We start from the raw sequence: 15,131 nt of genomic DNA, 5'->3' as shown, positions 1-15,131 counted from the left end.
AGTGGAAACACAGGGTTTCTTCTATTTTCCTTTCTTCCTTAAGGTATGAGGGCATGCTTGGAATATATAGCAAGTAGTCTGGTTCACGCTACACTCTGCTGAATGTGTGTTATTAAGATCATCAGTTAAGAAAGCAACGTACTTTATTTAATGCTTTTTTGGGGGGGGGGTGTTTTTCCGAGACAGGGTTTCTCTGTGTAGTTTTGGTGCCTGTCCTGGATCTCACTCTGTAGATCAGGCTGGCCTCAAACTCACAGAGATCCACCTGACTCTGCCTCCGGGGTGCTGGTATTAAAGGCATGAGCCACCACCGCCCAGACTGTAATGTTTTTAAGGAAGCAGAAAATAATTCCTTTGGTAGGAGATCATACTTTTAAGTTACTAGGAGAGAGACTTTGTATCTTTATCATGCCTCTTCCTTCCTGCTTTCCTTCTAAGTCACTAGAGACACTAGGGGTGGGATCCAGATTCTTATGCATGCTAGGCAAACAAGTGATCTATGAGAAAGACTTTCCAGCCATTCCATGTAGGTTTTTGTTTGTTTGTTTTTCCTGTTTTGTTTCCCTGCGACAAATGTAGTCCACACTGTAGTCTAATGTAGTCCACACTGGCCTCTGATTCACCATACAGCTGAAGATGATCTTCAGTTCCTCATCTTCCTGCTTTCACCCCTCAAGTGCTGGGATTACAGACACACGCCACTGTGTCCAGGCTTTCCATGAAGTTTTCATTTGAAAATGTTGCCCAAGAAAATCTAAATTAAAAGTGTTGGGCCAGGGACACAACTCAGTTGGTAAGGTACCTGCTACCCAAGTAAAAGGACTTGAGCTCAAATATCCAGTCCTCACATAAAACACTGGATATGGTGGTATGTTTATAACTCCAGTACTTTAGGGTAGAGGGGGATAAGGATAGTAGATTCCTGAAACCACTGGCCTAGTACAACTGATGAGCTCCAGACTCTGACACACACAAAAACCAATGTGGACCATGATCAAGGAAAACACCTGACATGACCTCTGGCATCCCCAAATAGCCACTTGCACATCAGCACATGCATATATCACATGCAGTACTAAGACTCTTCAGGCTGATGGAGGAAACCCTTAAGAAATCGGTAAGTCGGCTCTCCATTGAAGAGAGGTCAGAAGGCATAAGAATGCACAGTCCAATGGAGAACTCTAAGACAGAGCAGATAGACTGTATCACCTGAAGGACAGCTGTGGCACACATGGGAAATAACAGGAAATCTATATCCTGCAACCACCCTCAGCAACTTGCTTGGTTTCAGCAATATAGTCTTAGACTGTGTATTTTCTTTGATTACTTTCTCAATAGCTTCTGCATTGTCAAGTGAGAAACTAAAACTGAGTGAATAGAGGAAAATAGATCAGGGGTATATGATAATTACACTCCCTGTATTTCATAAAGGTTCATGCCAATTTGTGATTCTCAGCTGTCTACTCGTATACTTCAGCTAACCACATGTAACACTTGATGCAGTAGGAGACTAAGGATTCCAGTATCTCCTACTAAGCAGATAGATAGAGATTTTCAAATCCTTAACACTGTCAGTCTTCTCACCACAAAAGGATGTTGATTATTTCTGCTTTGGAAGAGTGAGATTGATTTTCATAAGTACTGCATTGCTTATCCTAATAAATGACCAGCTTATCAATATTATTTTAAAATGAACTGGAGACTGAGGATATAGCTCAGTGGTAGGACACTTGCCTAATATACACAAAGCCTTATATTAGAACCCCCACACCACAAATGAAAGTAAAAACGGAGTACCTAGTAAGTTTCCCAATTTAAATTTTTAATATAGTACTATATGTACTGATAATCCATAAAAGTTAAAGTGCCCTGTGGTCCTTTTTAAGTATGTAAGGGTCTAAAAACTGTGGCCTTATGGCATCCACTCTAACTTTACTTTTATGCATCTAAAAAAATTTTACTCATCAACAATTTTTTAAAAGGAAAACCAGGTTACTGAGTGTACTGCAAGAGGACTCTCAAAGCTGGGCAGTAACTATACCAGCACTTGCAGCTTCAAATAGTTTGCTTATTCTGGGTCCAGATTATAGAACACCATTTAAAACTGTATAGATTACATGTAATACTTGCTCATCAAATGGGAAAGTGATGGAAATAGGATACAAGTTAAGAGGCTTCAAGTGATCAGGATTGAATCAAATTAAATTAATAAATGAGCTTCCAGGATAAATAACTATATAATAGTGGTATTTTTATTTTACACCACATTCACTACTGTTTTTTATTTAGACTTGGTGATTATTTTCCTTAAAAATACAATTTCTAGGGGCTGGAAAGATAGTTCCGTGGTTGAGAGCGGCTGCTATTCTTACAGAGGGTCCTGGGTTTGGTTCCCAGCATCCACATGGCAGTTCATAACTGCCTGTAACTCTACTCATTCTAGGGCAGCCAATGCCCTATTCTAGCCTCCACAGGTATCTACTGCATATGTGTGGTGTACATATAGTCATACAAACTCACACAAATACATAGAAGTAAAGAAGCATTTAAAAGCATACATGTATCCAGTCCCTGGGGTGTTTCTATTCAGACCACAAAGCCTAAGGAGTCACTCAGATTTGTCTACTAATCCTCAGTTCTTGTAAACACATCCACTAAAATAACAAGAAAGACCTTACCTAAGTCTATTTCATTTCAGTGCTATAGGAATTCTGTCTAACACATTTAACATTAAACAAAACAAGCATGCAAGGCATATTTATAAATGCTATACTTACTGTATCCCAGATCTGGAGTTTTATCTGTTTCCCATCAATCGTTATCATTCGAGCACCAAACTCTACACCTAAATAGAACAGAAAATACTTTGTTAAAGAAACTAGTGAAATACTTCATACTCAACTACTAAAACACAAAGTATTTGTTTTTAGGCTACGTGATAAACACAGCTGCTAACTTTGGAAAATATCTAAGCTAAGTCAGAGGTACTCTAGAAGCTTTCCATCACTTTAACTGAATCATCTAGACTCTAGATAATCTAGAGCATGTTTTACTACTCTGCATATCCAGGTTAACATGGGCCAAGAGTGATGAATCAGGCCTGTTTTTCCAGCCCGTGGAAAGCTAAAGCAGGAGAGACTGCTTTGAGTTTGAGGCCATCAGGATCACACAGCAGTATTTAAAAAAAAAAAAAAAAAATTACACGCCTGGACTGGTGGCATGTGCCTTTAATCCTAGCATGTGGAAGGCAGAAGCAGGGGCATTTCTCTGAGTTCAAGGCCAGGTTGACCTACATAGTGAGTTCTCGGATAGCTAGGCTATATAGAGAGACTCTGTCTCAAAAAAAAAAAAAAAAAAAAAAAAAGATTATACTCAGGCATGGTTGTTGTGGATATCGCTCTGTACAAATAAAATGCTGATTGGCCAGTGGCCAGGCAGGAAGTATAGGTGGGACAAGAGAGAAGAGAATGCTGGGAAGTAGAAGGCTGGGGAGAGAGACCGCCAGCCGCCGCCATGAGAAGCAACATGTAAAGACACTGGTAAGCCACACGCCATGTGACAAAGTATAGATAAGCAGAAATGGGTTAATTTAAGATAAAAAAGGTAGATAACAAGCAGCCTGCCACGGCCACACAGTTTGTAAGCAATATAAGTTTCTGTGTGCTATCTTGGTTGGGTCTGAGCGACTGTGGGACTGGTGGGTAAGAGAGATTTGTCCTGACTGGGCCAGGCAGGGAAACTCTAACTACAAATGGCGTCCAACGTGTTGGCAAGAATTTCCACCTAAAACCTGAGAAAAAAGATTCTAAACCAGAGCTAAAAACAGCTTCCTAGTTGTCTCTCTTAAGTTAGCGGCAGCCTGCGGGTTTGAGCTACTATGGCGGGTTCCTGGCGTGTGCGTCTGACCTGCAATGTGGCGGGAATGAGGAGTCTACAAGCGGCACTTTACTCTGCTGCATGGTGGATTTAGCCTTTGCTAGTTTAAAAAAAAAAAAAAAAAAAAAAAAAAGGTTTCTGGGCTATGCACTGCTTTGATAGAACTGCTTCTGATAGTTGATGGTACACATGGCTCCAGACCCAGAGCTGGCAGTAAACTGTACCACCGCCATGTTGGAAAGCTGAGGAGGGCAGAGCCAGCAGCCACAGCGGTGTTTCAGTCTTACAAAGATGGATATTACACAGAGAATCTGGTTTATGTTGTCTTTGGAATTTTTAACTACAGAAAAAGATTTGATCATAAAAGCTGTTGAGTTAAACAAATATGTAAATTTTAAAGGTACCTTGACTTCAAAATTTGGATATAAGGATATGTTGCTTTGGAAAGGAGTCTCTGCTTTTGTTTCCACAGAAAGCCAGAGGCTATGGATTTGTTCCAGATTAATATATATCAGGTTTGATCAGCCAAGACCACCTGAAAGTTCTCTGATGACACCATGGCCCAGATGATCCAACATCCAAAATGGTTTCAAGACAATTGGCTCAGAGGTTCACCCTCACGGACTACTCCATAATCCTAAAATTTTCTTTGTGTCCCCATAAGATACAGCGCCCCCCTCCAGCAGAAAGTAGTAAGAAAAACTACGCCCACATTCCCAAAATTATCAAGCTGGCTTTGGAGATGGAATTGGCTCACTCCTTCTCTAAACCCAGACATATTGCTAAAAGAAAGGGTTAAGAGATTCTTGTGTCCCAAATCAGAAGAGCCCTCTGGTGTGGGACAGAGAAAAACCAATATTTTTCTTTAAAGCAGGTTGATTATAAATGTGATCTCTTTCTAAATAAAAAAAGGGGATATGATACAGATATAATAGGATAAAAGGATAGATTAAGGAACTTACTTCTAAAGAGCAACAACTTGTTTAAAATGTTTTACATTGGTTTAGATTTTAGTCTATTGATACAAACTTAGTTAATTTTGTTATATTGTGTATATATTTCTACTCTTGTTTAAGGTATTATGTTTATATAGCTCATTTAAAATTGTAATAGATAATTAAAAATAGATTGATAATTAGTCATCTATGATAATCATACTCGTAGCCATGTTAGTTAAGTCTTCTAGGTATACATAGACATATTTCAGATAGATAGGTAATCTTCAAATACTTCAAAGACCTACAAAATATGACATTTAAAATACTTTTAAAATTTAGACTTTCTAGACAGTGAGACATGTCTGCTCCTGGCAGCACCAATTTACTTCAGAGAGGAGGATGGGCATTGAAGACACTTCATATGGAATTTATCTTCACCTTGGCAAAAACAGCCATTTGGGCAAGAAACTGTTCTTGCCTGGACTGCTTGATCAACTGGACATGCAGGACCCATAGAAAGGTGACCACTAAACTTTGTTTGACAAAATGGTCCTTCAGGTTCCTGCTTCGCAGAGGAAACTGCCAGACATTCTACAGGACACTGAGAAAAGTGACCGAGAGACTCTAGCCCTGTGGGCTGAAGACAAATGCCCCAACTTTACAAAGGAACATTAGGTGACTGTCCAGGCTGCCAGCTGTCTCTGTCTACTCTTGCAAGACTCCTGAAAAATGCTTACATCCTTCTCCCGGTTTTCAGGTAATATTATATCCTTCTGAGGTCTTTGATGTGGTTGAAGACTAGATAGTTATAATTTCCTCAGTTATGATACAAGATAAGTTAGATATAAAACCTTAGACTCATAAATATAAGATAGATAGGCTATCTTCTTTAATATTGTAACTGTAATTCTTGCTTGATAATTGTTATCTGTAATTTTACTATGTGAAAGTTAACCTTCCTTTTTTAACAAAAAAGAAAAGGGGAAGTGTTGTGGATATCGCTCTGTACAAATAAAATGCTGATTGGCCAGTGGCCAGGCAGGAAGTATAGGTGGGACAAGAGAGAAGAGAATGCTGGGAAGTAGAAGGCTGGGGAGAGAGACCGCCAGCCGCCGCCATGAGAAGCAACATGTAAAGACACTGGTAAGCCACACACCATGTGACAAAGTATAGATAAGCAGAAATGGGTTAATTTAAGATAAAAAAGGTAGATAACAAGCAGCCTGCCACGGCCACACAGTTTGTAAGCAATATAAGTTTCTGTGTGCTATCTTGGTTGGGTCTGAGCGACTGTGGGACTGGTGGGTAAGAGAGATTTGTCCTGACTGGGCCAGGCAGGGAAACTCTAACTACACATGGTAGCATATTCTTGTAATCCCGACATTGGGAGATTGTAAAATCAGGAATTCAAGGCCAGCTTAGCCACAAAGTGAACCTGGAACCAGCCTGAATTAGATAAGACCTTCTTCCAAAATACAAAGCAAAACAAAGCCCCTTATAATTCATTTAGCTATGACCAAAAGGATTACATAGAAAGTTAATTCTATTCTTGGGATACGTACAGTTAATACAAAGAACTAATGGTGATGCTCATGTTTTTTCAGGCTCAGAAATACTGGCACTCTAGAGAAAAGAGACCCACAAGTCATGATGGACTAGAATGAAAAATACAAAACTGTAAAATTATGCCACAGAAAATTTAATAGTTTTTACACATCTGCTCACCTATGCACACATGCATATTAGTAGCATATGTACTTTTTCATATCTGCTCTGGCATAGACATACATAAAACTACCACCCAATGGCACAAAAGCCCTTCAAAGAAGCCAACAGATAAAGAAACAAAAAATTTATTTACTGTGTGTGTGTGTGTGTGTGTGTGTCACAGGGTACATGGAGAGGATCAGAGACAACTTCCAGAAAACATTTCTCTCCTTTCACCACTTGAGTACTTGGGATCAAACTTAGGTTGTTAGTTAGGCCTGGCAGTAAGAGCCTTCAATCACAGAAACACTTCATAGGTGCTATAAAATATACCCATATTCACAAAAACAATTTAAAACTGACAAGATAATAACCGCCTTTTTGTTGTTTTGTTTCACAAAACTTGGAAAACAGTAAGCTGAATAAAAGCCAGGGTGAAGAGAAAAGCATTCTCAGATGGAAACCATTTAAGATGTCTTAGATGTGTATATTTAGATATGCAGCTTGATATGCACACAGTGGGGGAAGGGCTAATGAGAGAGCTCAAGGAAGAACATACAGAGAACTGGGTACAGTAGTGAAATATTTGAATTCTTTCACTTGGGAAGTGGAGAAAGAGGATCAGGAGTTCAAGGCCACCCTCAGCTATATATTGGAACTAAGACCATATTGGTCTATATGAGACCTTGTCTCAACAAAACCACCACACTACCAAAAAAGGAGGGAACAGGAGCAGAGATGAGGAAGGAGGGGGAAATGGAGAGAGACAGAGACAGATAGGGATAATTTTTTGTGAAGAATTTTGTTAAAATGAAGGAAAACGACTGAAAAAAGCCATGACTACTAATCACTATAGTAGGAAAAGTTAGTGGAGCAGGAGAAAAGAACTGGTAAAGCGGGCGCCTGTGAGTATGTGGTGAGATCTTCAGAGAGCCTCCACAGCATCTGGAGGAAGCAGTTCCTTGGCACAGTGCTCTTAACCTGTGCAGAAGGTCCTTGACTTGTCTTATTTTTCTGAATGAAATACAAACCAAGATTATCAGTGAGAGTGAAAATAGGAAAAGTACTACATGGTTAAATACAAGAAAATAGGATGATACAGTTTTACAGACAAACGAAAATAAAGTACAACTGTCAGGAAATATAGAAGGTTCCCTTGAAGATTCTAAGAAATGGAAAATAAGACTTGTTAGCATGCTTTTTTCCAGCGATGTCTAATGGCACACATGCAGAAACGGAGCAGATACATTTTTTTTTGTTTATAAGAGAATAAGGAAATGAGAGTACAGGGAGGGAAGGAGGAAGGACAGAAGGGCATATGGGAATGATAATGATTCAGTTAAGCCTGGGAAGCAGGGAAGTGAGCAGCTGAGTGAAAAGATGGTACGACCAATGGGTTACAGGTGGCACTGGAAACTGAGCTGGAAGATGAGAGAGAAGTATGAAACTGAAATTCTTGAGTGGTTCTAGACATCAGTATGAACAAAGTCCTGGCTATGACTGGGGCACTAGGCAGCTAAGTAGAGGCTGCAAGTTCACTGCAGAAGAAAGAGGGACTAAGAGACCCGACTAACTGTGTAATCAGTATTTAAGTCACTGTTTACATTTCCATATCACACTGATGTTGGTGTTCCAGGCAATCCTCCAGATTTTCAATATAATTATGTTATGAAGCTATTTATAAGCAGCCATTTTGCTTCATCTTAACAACTCTCAGAGACAGGATAAACAATACATGAGGACACTGTCTAACTGTGTTGGGTATTTTGGTTGTCCACTTAACTACATTGGGAATTAACTAAAACCCAAAAATGTCTGGTCACATCTGTGAGGGATTTTTGCTTAATTGGATCATTTGAAATGGGACGATCCCTTTCTGGTCTGGATATCTGAGGTAGAAGACACACCTTTAATCCAGATCTTCAGAGGTAGGAAGACCCACTTCTAATCTGGGCCACACCTTCTGCTGGAAGACTGTTTAAAGGCACACAAGAAGGAAGCCTTGCTCTTTGCCTGCTTGCTCTTACCCTCCCTAGCAAGTCCATTTCCTCACTGGCATTAGAGCCCACTTCTTCAGGATTCCAGTGTGTACTTAGGACCAACTCAGACATTTAGCCTTATGGACTGAAAAACTGTTGAATTCTTGGACTTCCTGTTCGTCGCCGCCCATTTGATGGATTAGTTAGACCATAGCCTTTAAGTCACTCTACTAAATCCCCTTTATATATACGTATGTGGAGATTCATTCTATAAGTTGTCACTCTAGAGAACCCTGACTAATACACTAAATCCTATTTTTTATTTCCTCTAATTCCCTAATCTTTCACTTCTTCTCTTCTATCATTTAATAATTAATAAAATAATTATTTTATTTATTTTTGTGTGAAATGTGTCTGTGTGTGAATGTATGTAGTATATGTGCAGGTATGCATGCCTTTGTGAGCATGGAGTCCAAAGAGGGTGTCAAAATCCCTCAGAGCTGGAGTTTCAGGTGTCTGTGGACACTGGAGTTGAGCTCAGGTCCTCATGACTACACAGCAAGTACTCTTAACTATGGGACCACCCCTTAAGCCCTCTATCATTTAACACTTTCTTGGTTATAGTCTTAGTTACTGTCCTTTTGCTGTGAAGAGACAGCATGACCAATGCACCTCTTATTAAAGAAAGCATTTGATTGGGAGTGTGCTTACAGTTTCAGATTGTTAGTCCATGGTCGTCATGGTGGGAATGGCCCCCATAGCCTCATTTATTTGAATGGCTATGGGGGCCATTCCCATTCAAACCACCAAAGTCACAGCCCAAGCTTAAATAAGTCATATCTAGCTATCCATGAGGCAAAGGCAAGTACACAACAGAGTGAAGACACTTAGCAAACATTCCAACCCACTGAATGTAGTTTCCCTGAACACAGAAGGTAAAAGCCGAAATGCCCACATACATCTTCCATAAGATTTATGCTGGCTGCTTAGGAAAACAATCCTAATCATAAAGTTTTAAAACATGACCTACTTATTCATTTACCACCTAAATTGGAGCTGGGCATCACACTGAAATACTCTGGCTGTTTTCCAGCATTTCTGCACCTTTCCTGTCAATAAGAATTCCTTATAATAACAGACATACACTTTCATTTCCTGTACCTGGAATAAGCAGCACTGTCAAGTCAATGCCACACTGAGAAGAGGAATCTGAGGAATGAAAAAATACTGGAGAGCAAGCAGCTAAGCCTCAACGGGGCATGCTGTCTTTATGGGTTAGAGAAAAGCAAGAGAGAAAGTTAAGAAAGCAGACTGATAGAAACCATAAGCTCAAGACCCAGTGTTTATAAAGAACATACAACTGACTGTAATTGAGCTAAGTAAAAATATGCTAGCTAGTGTGGTGCTTTGAATGAGAACTAGCCTCCTTAGGCTCATATATTTGAATGCTTGGTTCTTAGCTAGTGGAAGTATTTTAGGAAGGACTAGAAGGTGTGGCCTTGTTGGACAATGTGTGTCACTGGTGATGGGCTTTGAGGTTTCAAAAGCTCACTCCAGGCCTAGTCCCTCTTCCCACCACCTGCAGATCCAGATCCGGATGTAATTCTTAGCTACAGATCTAATGCCATGCCTGCCTGTCTGCCACCATGCTCCCTACAATGATGGTCATGGACTCACCCTCTGAAACTGTAAGTAAACCCCCAATTAAATGCTTTCTTTTTCTTTTTTATGCTGTTTTGTTTGTTTTTGACATAGGGCCTTACTATGTAGCTCTGGCTGTCCTGGAGCTCACTCTGTACACCAGGCTGGCCTTGAATTCACAGAGATCTGCCTGCCTCTGCTTCCCAAGTGCTGGGATTAAAGGTGTGTACCATTAGGCTCCTGTGGTGGATTGAAAGAAAATGACCCCAAAGGGAGTGGCACTATTAGGATGTGTGGCCTTACTGGAGTAGATGTGCTCTTGTCGGAGGAAGTCTGTCTCTGTGGGGGTGGGCTTTGAGTTTTTTCTCAAGCTTCACTCAGTGTGACAGTCAGTCGACTTCCTGTTGCCTGCAAGATGTAGGAGACTCAGCTATTTCTCTAGCACCATGCCTGACTGCATGCCGCCATGCTCCCCGCCATGATGATAATTGACTAAACCTCTGAGCTGTTAGTGAACCACCACAATTAAATGTTTCCTTTATAAGAGTTGCCGTTGTCATGGCGTCTCTTCACAGCAATAGTAACCCTAACTAAGACTAAATGTTTTGGTTTATAAACTACTGTGGTCATGCTGTCTCTTTACATCAACAGAAAAGTGACTAAGACAACTAGCTAACATTTAAGGGTTAGGGAATTATGATGGTAATTATGTGACTGTGCATCTAAGTCACCACCAGTACAGAGCTGGTAAGATGAACAAGCTGACCCTGGGCCTATGGTCTGAGTTGACCCACATATGTTGCTCTCAGTTAATAAGAGCTATTAAGTGGGTCTCTACCAAATCGAGGCAGTGAACTTTCTTTCCCAAAGAGCTTGGATATACATTTACAAAAACCTTTAATCTTCTCAACAATACAACTTTGGAGCTGTTCATAGTTAATTATTTCTTGCCACAGAGACAGGAAAAACAAAAACAACAAACCACAGGGATAGGCAGAGAGAAAAATAAAGCAGGTATGAGGGAAATGCGTGATAGGCAGAAGTTCCCATCCCCTTAAAAGCTTTAGGCTGTTCTTCTGGCCTGATCCAGCTTCTCCTTTCCCCCAGTTTCTGTAGGACACAAAGAAATACTTAAAGCAATAAAGTCTCATTTTGCTTAATCTATGAGGTGGATTTTGTTACATAAGATGAAGTTTGAAAAACCATAGTGCCAACAACTCTACATCCCCAGAGCTGTCAGTCAGAGGGCTGTCAGAGCATATAGAACAATACAAGCTGTTGCCATTGCTCCAGCATGCCCACCAAAACTTAATAGTCACATGTTATTACTCAAGGCACTAGAGACTTCGGGAGGAGGACAAGAATAAATCCAGCTGGAATTGACCTGGAGGCTTCCTTCCTGCTGGCTAGCTTTCACAGTGCCAAAAGGTGCTATAAAAGCTGTTAAGGAGAAGTTATCAAAATCTTACCCAGCTGTGATTACTGAGCTACAAAAATCAACTGGCCTGGCAAGATATGCCCATTGGCATGTCATGAATATCATGCAGATAACTGCTTTCTCATTGGATTTAAGGCCCAATCCACAGGAGGAAACTCATACCTGGTGCTGTAAACCTGGCCAAGAACACATGAGGAGGAAGGTCATAGGCCATAAAGGAGAACCAACTATTATTATTTTGCTAAATAAACATAATATCAAACTATCTTCGAAATACTTACACTTATAACTATAGAACAGTGCAGCTTTCAGCCAGTCCTCAACAGAGAAGCTTCTTTTTTGCAGTGCAGAGGGTTAATACAGAGTTACAACTGGTCAAAGTGCAGAGAAGAAATGATTACAGAGTACCTGACCTTAACATATGTATCACACCACTTCGAAGCCTCCGGGAACACTGTGGAAGGGGTCTGGAGAAGTCTGCATTGGAGCAGAGTGTTGAAAAGAGTATCTTCCAGACATAAAACAGCTAGCAGACTCATGAACCAGCTGCAGCTGCACTTACATAAGACTGAGCCAATCAAATGTCGTCATGGAAGAAGGGTGAGCTCAGGAGGCCCCACCTCTCCCTGAAGGACAGTTAATGGTGACTGGAGGCAGGGGGTCACGTTCTTCAGTTGAATCACTGGCAGGTTGCCCAGGCTCCAGTAAATAACCTCCCACTCACACTTATGCAGGCTATTTAAACTCAGTGGCTTACACATTAAAAAACGACAGGAAAGTAAGAGAGGGCTTGCTGAGAAGGGTTTCAGCAAGAGAAGAGGAATTAAACAGATTAGGGGCAACAAGGGCTAAAATCCATCATATATACATAGACATACATGCATACATACAACTGTCAAAGAATAACATTTTAAAATAGAAAAAAATTGTGAGGGTTAGATGTAAAAAGGAAGGTATACCAACCAGGGTCTTGGTCAGAAGAGCAAAAGCCACACTTCACTATTTAAGTACCTAGTGTAGCAAAGACGAGAAGGGGACTCAGCTCAGAGATGAGGTGCAGCAGGAAACTACAGCTGTTTCTTGACCAGGAGGACACAGGGAGATTTTGGGGTTAGAGCTCAGGAGCCACACTTGTAGTGGCTTGCCAGACAAAGGACAGAAGCTGGAGCAATGGAGAATATAAGTCAGCCCAGGCTAGGAGCGAAGCAGAAAAAGATCCCTGACTTCTCTTGTCTTCTAGCCTCCAATTTCCCATGTCTACCATAAGCCACAACCTAGAGTAAAGCCAGCTGGCAGCTGTATTCTCTTCACAAGTACAGTGTACGCCAATTTCTGACAGGGTCAGGTCCATTTGCTCCATGGGGTACACTGCAGCAACTTAGATATTTATGCATATGATTCAATGAAAAGGAAGATCAGTTTTTAGAAAAACTCTTAAAAACAACGACTTGGCTAGTCATTTTAGGACACTCCTTTCCTACAACTGGCTACTAGGGTTTCAAATCCATTGCAAAGCAAACAAATGGGGGGGTCATGGAACGTCAACAGTGTTACTAGTTCCACCCATCATCACTATACAGACGTGAAACTATCAAAACCAGCCGTTTACAGATACTCCTGTTGTTGGAAGTTGTTCTGTTGTGAAGGTCTGAAGGGAAATGGCCTTCATAGGCACATATCTGAATTCTTGGTCTCTAGCTGGTATAAATGGGAAGGACCAGGAAGTATGGCTTTGTTGGAGGTGTATTCCTAGCAGTGGGCTTTGAGATTTCAAAAAGCTTGTGCCATTCCCGGTGTACTCTCTACCTTCTGTTTGTGGTTCCAGAAATGACCTCTCAGCTGCTCTTGCTATCATGCCTTCACTCCACCACCAAGGATTCTAACCCTCTGGAGCCATAAGCCCAATCAAATGCTTTCTTTTATAAGTTGCCTTGGGCACAAAGTTTTATCACAGCAATAGAAAAAGCAACTAATACATCAATGTATCAGGACCATATGCACCCCCCCCCAATTCTATCTCCCCAGTGCTAAACACATCATCTCCTTTTCAGATGCACGTCCTCTTTTTGTAGACCTCTGATTGAGTCCAATTAGTTTAGTGCTGCCTATTGGAATGCTGACTAGTCTTGTTTGCTTGATCTTACGTAGGTCACCATAGCTACATTGAATTGGGGGGGGGGGGGGAATGGACATGTGACCAAGAGATACTGCTTCCTAACAATCTTGATCTTTTAATTCTAACATTCTTTTCTATGCCCTCTTTTATCTAAGCCAGGGAGTGGGGACAGGGTGTTTGATATAGATGTAACATTTAGGGCTAAGCACTGATAGTCACTTCTTCTCAGGACTTTGACCAGTCATGAGGCTCTGCATTCACCGCTAATCTATCTGTATAACTATTTTGTTCATCTAATAAGACAACAGTCATAGGCCCTGAGGGGGCTAGGGCCTATGACCTCCCTAGCCATGGGTTTTTGACCACGTTTAGAGTATCAGACACGAATTCCCTCCTGTGGAGCAGGCCTCAAATCGAATCCAGAAGCATATAGTTATCGTCATAACCTTTGTGCCCACTGTTGCACAAGTGGGCATTTCGTGCCTGAAAGAACAATGTTGTAACAAGCAGGGTGTGCTGCTGGGTAACAGCATTGATAGCTTATCTCCCACAGAGGCTTGCATAGCACCTTCCACCTATGAAATTAACCAACAGGTAGGAAGTTCCAGTTTGATTTCTTTTTGTCCTGCAACAAAAGTACGTTGTGTCTTTAGCAACAGGGTTGTCATACTATTATGTTCTGGTGGGCAACCAAGAGCAATGGCATCACCTCTGGAGCCTCCCTCACAGGGAGGAGTCCTATGCCTGATGCTAAGATTTGCATTTAATCACCCATGTCTTCTAGAGAAAGCACTGACTGCCCAAGTAGAATATCTGTGTTTAAACTCCTTAAAAAACAAACAAACAAACAAAAACTTTACAAAATGGTGGTTTCTTTTTCTTTCTTTTTTTTTTTTTTTTTTTTTTTTTGGTTTTTCGAGACAGGGTTTCTCTGTGCAGCTTTGCGCCTCTCCTGGATCTCACTCTGTAGCCCAGGCTGGCCTCGAACTCACAGAGATCCGCCTGGCTCTGCCTCCTGAGTGCTGGGATTACAGGCGTGTGCCACCACCATTTTTTCACCCAATCTTAGTCTTGGCTGAACAACTCTTCACCATTCCTCCCTCTCTCTCCCTCTCCCTCTCTCTCTCTTTTTTTTTCTCAGACAGGGCTTCCAGTTGCCTAGACTAGACTCAAACTCACTATGGAGATGAAGTTGGTTGGCCTTGAACTCCTAGGTCCTGTTCATGAAAGAGTAACCAGTAAAGTCACTGAATCACGGAGTTAAGAGGCTGCGTGTGGTAGAGCACAGCTGTAACCCTAGAAGTCAGGAGTGAGTGCAGAAGGACTGCAAATTCAAGGCCTGTCTGAATACACTTTGAGATCTCTCTGAAATACACAGTAACAAAATAAACACAACTCCCAGACAGAAATCAACAGTCAGTGACTGTTACTAAGCA

At 41.1% G+C, this 15,131-nt stretch overlaps 1 protein-coding gene across 1 annotated transcript in view; it reads right to left on the bottom strand.

Annotated features, from left to right (window-relative positions):
- The window catches only part of Rab2a (RAB2A, member RAS oncogene family), an 88,226-nt gene that overhangs the window by 40,059 nt on the left and 33,036 nt on the right, over window positions 1-15,131 (bottom strand). The window contains exon 3 of the mRNA XM_036179874.1: window positions 2,778-2,845. Within this exon, the coding sequence (XP_036035767.1) occupies window positions 2,778-2,845 (68 nt within the window). The remainder of the gene's footprint in view (window positions 1-2,777; window positions 2,846-15,131) is intronic.

The sequence above is a fragment of the Onychomys torridus genome, chromosome 2 (genome assembly GCF_903995425.1).
Source record: "Onychomys torridus chromosome 2, mOncTor1.1, whole genome shotgun sequence".
NCBI classification, from domain to species: Eukaryota; Metazoa; Chordata; class Mammalia; order Rodentia; family Cricetidae; genus Onychomys; species Onychomys torridus.
The sequence above is the reverse complement of the archived record's forward strand: the minus strand, read 5'-3'. Positions and strand labels throughout refer to the sequence as shown.